Here is a 6000-nt window from a genome sequence, read left to right on the forward strand (position 1 = left end):
ACTTTCCTTTGGAGAGGGAGATAGAGGCAGGAAAACTGGGGGGGTGGGTGGGTTGGGGGGGGGGGGGGGGATGAGGGTGGCCTTTGGCATCCATGAAAGAAAACCAAATAGATTTTCTGAATGAATCTCTACGTTGGAAATGGAAGAAATTATTGCCATTTTCAGTTTGGACAGAAAGAAGTTCCATGAATTGAGATCATTAGCCTTTACATATGTAAGAAGCCTTTAGTCACGGAAGACTTGTCCTTTTTAGATTTTGTGATGACTTGTCCCGGATATCAAATCAAACGTCATAGTAGCTCCTCCTCATCCATGTGTCGAGTAATAGATGGACCTCAATGGAGGAGACGAGCCATATGATCACACTTCTTTTTTGCTTCGACCTTATCTCCGCCTCCCTAAATAATTTGAGTATACAATGAATTATGAAATAAAGATATGTAGCGGAAAGGGTACACCAATTGGCTGGTTTTAGCTTGATTGTTTATATATTCTTTTTTACAATAATACATGGCATAAGTGCAATGCTACAAGATGTTAATGCCATTAAGGATCTCTGGACAGATGGTTTGATTCCAGCCTGTAAACAAATCATAGAAAGTACAGTGTATGGTCAGCACTATATAATAACAATTAACATGGGACAGATCAAAATGTATTCCCACCATGAAATAAAATAGTTTATCATCACAAATACTCGAGAAAATAATATGCTTTCATGTACAGAGGTTGATATGGGGTCACATGGCACCGTGCAGTGCGATGTTTTTTATAAAAGAAAATGTTTGCAAAGTCCGCGTAAGTTTACTGGACAGCGCAATCAGCTAGGAACATGGAGGGCAGAAAAATTATTGAACAGAAAATCAAGATTTGACGTCAATAATTTCCTTTCCTTTTCCTTTTTTTTTTGCAAGGGGGAAAAGATACTCCTTACTTGCAAATTGCAATATCGCGAGAGGCCAGGGTGCAGCAAAGTGGACAGTCTGACCTAGCTAGCAGTGCCTTTATCACCATCTTTCAACAGGGTAATTGACTTTAATCAGAGAACAAAATCAGAATATCTCACCAGGCGCCTCACCTGGGCAAAAGATGAAGAAATCAGAATACTCCCACCGCGTGCGAGGTGCAACCGTGCAAGCCTTTAAACGAAGTGGATTTGTACTTGAAATCTGCCAAGGACGATGCGCATACACTGTAAGACAGCAGCAGCATCGGTCAGGAACCCTGCCCAGTTCTCTGAATGCAAACATGGTCCACCCGGTACTTTTGAGGGCTGCTCGAGTTGCAAATGATAAGTTCAACCAGAATATGCCGTGCAGGAAGTCCACTGAGAAAGGTGCCGACTTTTGGCACCAGTTTTCCGTTCCTCCGTGCGGGCAATTGCAATATGATATCGTCAGGTCAAATTATAGTGCGTGGCCTTTTGGTGTTTGGAGACGGACAGCTCATCTGCAACTCTGATCGGAAAGAATCCGCGGTGCTCTGCGCCTCTGCTCGTAGCAACACGATCGGCGATCTGGGGTCCCTTTTGAATCTCATGCTAATAAACAAGGAGCGGCAGAGGCAGCAGCAGCAGCCGGGTAAAGTTTTTAAGCTGATGCTGCGGATCGCAAGTAAACTAATGCCACACCCACCGGCCAACGTGATGTGTCCAAGCATGATGTGATAACTGCTCTCTGGAAATGGAAAAAATTATATATCATCATCGTCCAACCGCATCGCATTTCATTGCTGAAGATTGTTGTGCGGTTGCTGATTCCTTTTTTTCCCCTCCCTATCTTGTGAAGAAACTGAATCTGAAAGGATGGATGCTGAAGATATGTGTGCTTTGTTACTTGTGTGGTGCAGCGAACAGCTTGTGCCTGAAATTTGCCAGGCATCTCGAGTAGCCTGGATGAGCAGTATCGGCAAGCTCGCTATTCACGGTCACGGCACATGACAGAAAGCTATGACTGGATGATCTGAGATGACTGCAGCACCGAATGCTCATTCCGCACAGCTTGAGTAGAGTGACGGTAGGATGGGCAATGCTGATCGGAACATATCGAGAGTTGCTGCAGCATCGAGTACTATGCCATGTTCTTCTTGGCATGTCACTCAGGTCCATGCTGTTCTGATGAACATAGGGTTCAGCCATTTAGGGTTCTCCGTTACCATTCAAATCAGCATCTCTGCAGGAAGCAACCGTGCTGCACTACTGCATGGCAAGCGAGCACCGGCTCCATCGACGGATCGCAATATTATTTGCAGGAAAGACTGGAGGAGGGCACAGCCCAGCCGGGACATTATGAGCTGTGCTTAGTGTTTTCTAACAGGAGATTGTTTAGGTTTAAGCGATGGGGGCAGTTTAAACAAATGCGTGGCGCTAAGAATCCCAATGCCCTTGACTGACAGCAATCCCTGCCCGAAAGAGCCGACCGGGCGCAATAAAAGATGTGGGAAGAAACAAAAACAAACGAGCGCGCCTTGGCCTATCTCCCGCTCTTTCCTGCTGCTGCCTTGTAAACTAAGCCCCTCATGCATGTGGACTCGGCAACAGTGGCGGCTTAGTTTTTGCGCTGGGTTTTGGAATGGCTTTTTTTTCCGCTGAGTGCCCCGACCTCGTCGACCTGACTGGTTCAAACATCTTCAAGGATGCAAACTTTCTTGGTTATCTTCACTTCTTCAGCAGGAGCTGGTTTGCCAATCTTCACCGCCTTGCTTTCTTCGTCATCTCTCGACTGACCTGGCGAATGCCTTTTGCGAAGTTCAGATTTGCAATGTTCAGAAATTAGCAAGATTTGACAGCACGCGCGAGTGATAGGATCAGCGAAGTTTGTTGTTCAACCTTTTTCACTACTCTGCAATCAACTGTTTTTGATGGCTTTCTGATTTTTTTCCCCCTGGTATTTGCCAGATAAAGTCTGTCTATTGTGCACTGAGCACTGTCGAATTCTTCAGGGTAGGATACAAAAATGTCTCCAACGGCTACAGTGCCAAACTGGCCAGCAATTGGTCACAATTTGAGGGGCCTGTTGAGCATAACGCAAGTGGCCGCCTGATGAGCGATCAGTTCACCGCCACCACTAATCCAGTGATCCTCGTCAGTGAAAATGCGATCACGTGAATAATCCCGGAACATGATTTTACGGTCGACTCATTTTTTACCTGGCACCTGAAAAGGGACAGGTAACCAGATCTACCGCCTCCCCCCGGCAAACAAAGGGAGGGGGGGAGAGAAAAGGGCAGAGAGATCTACCGCTCCACGGCTCTCTCTACCACCCAACGCAACGCAAGCGGCGGCTGCGTCGACTGACTCGGGCGAACACAAGTACACCTCACACCCACCCCTCGCACCCCACCACCCAGCTCGCCGCGCCTCCACCTCTCCGCTCCGCAGGCGCTGCTCGCTCCCCCACCCCCTTCTCCTCCCGCTCCTCCTCCATCTCCTCTTCCTCCTCCCTCCTCCTTCTCCTCCTTCCCACCCAACGCCGCGACGTCGGGGGGAGCCAGCCCGCGCGCGATGTCGGAGGAGGACGAGGACCAGCCGCCGCCCAAGCGGCCCAGCGCGTCGCCGCCCGCGGACCAGGTGCTCGGCAACGTGCTCGAGACGGTGCTCCAGTTCCTCGACGCGCCGCGGGACCGGAGCGCCGCGTCCCTCGTCTGCCGCTCCTGGCACCGCGCCGAGTCCGCCACCCGCGAGGCCGTCGCCGTCCGCAACCTCCTGGCCGCCTCGGCGGCCCGCACCGCGCGGCGCTTCCCCAACGCGCGGACCCTCCTACTCAAGGGCCGCCCGCGCTTCGCCGACTTCAACCTACTCCCGCACGGCTGGGACGCCTCCGCCTTCCGCCCCTGGGCAGCCGCCATCGCCGCCGGCGCCTTCCCCGCGCTCGCCTCGCTCTACCTCAAGCGCATCCCCGTCACCGACGCCGACCTCGACCTCCTCTCCCGCTCCCTCCCCGCCTCATTTCGCGACCTCTCCCTGCACCTCTGCGACGGCTTCTCCTCACGCGGGCTCGCCTCCATCGCCTCCCATTGCAGGTATCTACCCCTCCTCCTCCTCCTACTCCTCCTCTGCGCCATTCCGATGCGTTGTTCTCCTATTACAACTTGACTTGATGGGACGTTTTCCCTGCAGGGCGCTGCGAGTGCTCGACGTGGTGGAGTGCGACATGGCCGAGGAGCAGGAGGTCGTGGACTGGGTGGCGGCGTTCCGGCCGGAGCCCACCAACCTCGAGTCGCTCTCATTCGAGTGCTACGAGCAGCCCGTGTCCTTCGCCGCGCTCGAGGCGCTCGTGGCGCGGTCCCCGCGCCTCACCCGCCTGGGGGTCAACCAGCACATCTCCCTCGGCCAGTTGCGCCGCCTCATGGCGCACGCGCCGCGCTTGTCGCACCTCGGCACCGGCTCCTTCCGGCCGGCGGACGGCGGCGAGGAGGGGGTCGGATTCGGGGAGGTTCTCGCTGCATTCGACTCCGCTGGGCGAGCGCGCACGCTCGTTTCTCTGTCCGGCTTCCGTGAACTCGCGCAGGAGTACCTGCCGACCATCACCGTGGTGTGCTCCAACTTGAAGAGCCTTGACTTAAGCTACACCCCGGTCACCCCAAATCAAATTCTGATGTTCATCGGGCAATGCTACAACCTTGAAACGCTATGGGTACTAACCTCACCTTGGCTTGGTTTGCCACTTTACCTGTCTGTTTACTGCTGTTTTGCTGATGACAACCTCTTTGCTAGGTGCTTGACTCGGTGCGCGACGAAGGGCTTGGGAACGTGGCAATTTCTTGCAAGAAGCTCAAGTGTCTTCGCGTGCTCCCATTGAATGCGCATGAGGACGCCGACGAGTTGGTATCAGAGGTTGGCCTTACTGCCATCTCGCAGGGCTGCCCTGAGCTACGCTCGATATTGTATTTTTGCCAGACAATGACCAATGCTGCCGTTATTGCCATGTCACGGAACTGCCCGGAGCTCAAGGTATTCCGGTTGTGTATAATGGGACGGCACCAGCCTGACCATGCGACTGGGGAGCCTATGGATGAAGGGTTCGGTGCCATTGTTCAGAATTGCAGCAAGCTCACCAGGCTATCCACATCAGGGCACCTTACTGACCGGGCATTTGAGTACATTGGCAGGTATGGCAAGTCCTTGCGGACGCTCTCAGTGGCGTTTGCTGGAAATAGTGATGTGGCGCTGCAATACATTCTCCAGGGTTGTTCAAAGCTAGAGAAGCTTGAGATAAGAGACTGCCCATTCGGTGATGCCGGTCTCCTCTCGGGGATGCACCATTTCTACAACATGCGGTTCGTCTGGATGTCGGGCTGCAACCTGACACTGCAAGGGTGCAAGGAGGTGGCTCGGGGGCTACCACGAATGGTGGTGGAGTTGATCAATGGCCAGCCTGAGAATGAAAGGACCGAAAAGGTGGACATCTTATACATGTATCGATCACTGGACGGGCCAAGGGAAGATGTACCATCATTTGTGAAAATCCTGTGAAGCTTCTGCTGTGGAGGCATCGTATGAGTGGCTGCCTGGGAGTATCATACTTCTGCACTTGCTGAGCGTGGATCTAATGCAATCTGTGTAAGTTGTTGGTTCTGCAGATATGTTACATTTTTCTCATTCAATTTCTAGAGAAGGATTACCAAGCACTTTTAGCTGAGGGTGGGGTGTTCAATTGATGTTGTGCTTGTAGGAGTTCATCAGCGAAATGTAAAGTTTTTCTACAGCAAGACCACAAGCGCAGGCTTCTTCGAGGGGGTGTCATGGCCGCCTCAGTTTTGTTTGCTGCTCTTGGGAGGCTCCAGTTTGAGGATCATGTTTCTATGCCGGCGCAACCACCATTTTTCGATGTGAAGCTTGTTATCAGATTAAATTCATTAGAACTTTTCCCTTCTGTTGTTATTGTCAGTTGCATATTTTCCGTTTCCATTTTCGCGTTTCTGAAGTCTGAACTATGAGCAAAGCCTCCTGGACTGGGCTATGTTGTTAAATTCCAATGCTCCTTGTCTCAAGTTTTGTGA

At 52.1% G+C, this 6000-nt stretch overlaps 1 protein-coding gene across 1 annotated transcript; it reads left to right on the forward strand.

Moving 5' to 3' along the window:
* Positions 1–3265: 3265 nt before the first annotated feature.
* On the forward strand, positions 3266–6000 carry LOC101755280 (transport inhibitor response 1-like protein). Its single transcript, XM_004985362.4, has 4 exons — positions 3266–4020; positions 4118–4634; positions 4715–5560; positions 5673–6000. The coding sequence occupies exons 1-3, from the start codon at positions 3503–3505 to the stop codon at positions 5471–5473; spliced, it is 1794 nt and encodes a 597-aa protein (XP_004985419.1). The 5' UTR covers positions 3266–3502; the 3' UTR covers positions 5474–5560; positions 5673–6000.

The sequence above is a fragment of the Setaria italica genome, chromosome IX, assembly GCF_000263155.2.
Source record: "Setaria italica strain Yugu1 chromosome IX, Setaria_italica_v2.0, whole genome shotgun sequence".
Taxonomy (NCBI): Eukaryota; Viridiplantae; Streptophyta; class Magnoliopsida; order Poales; family Poaceae; genus Setaria; species Setaria italica.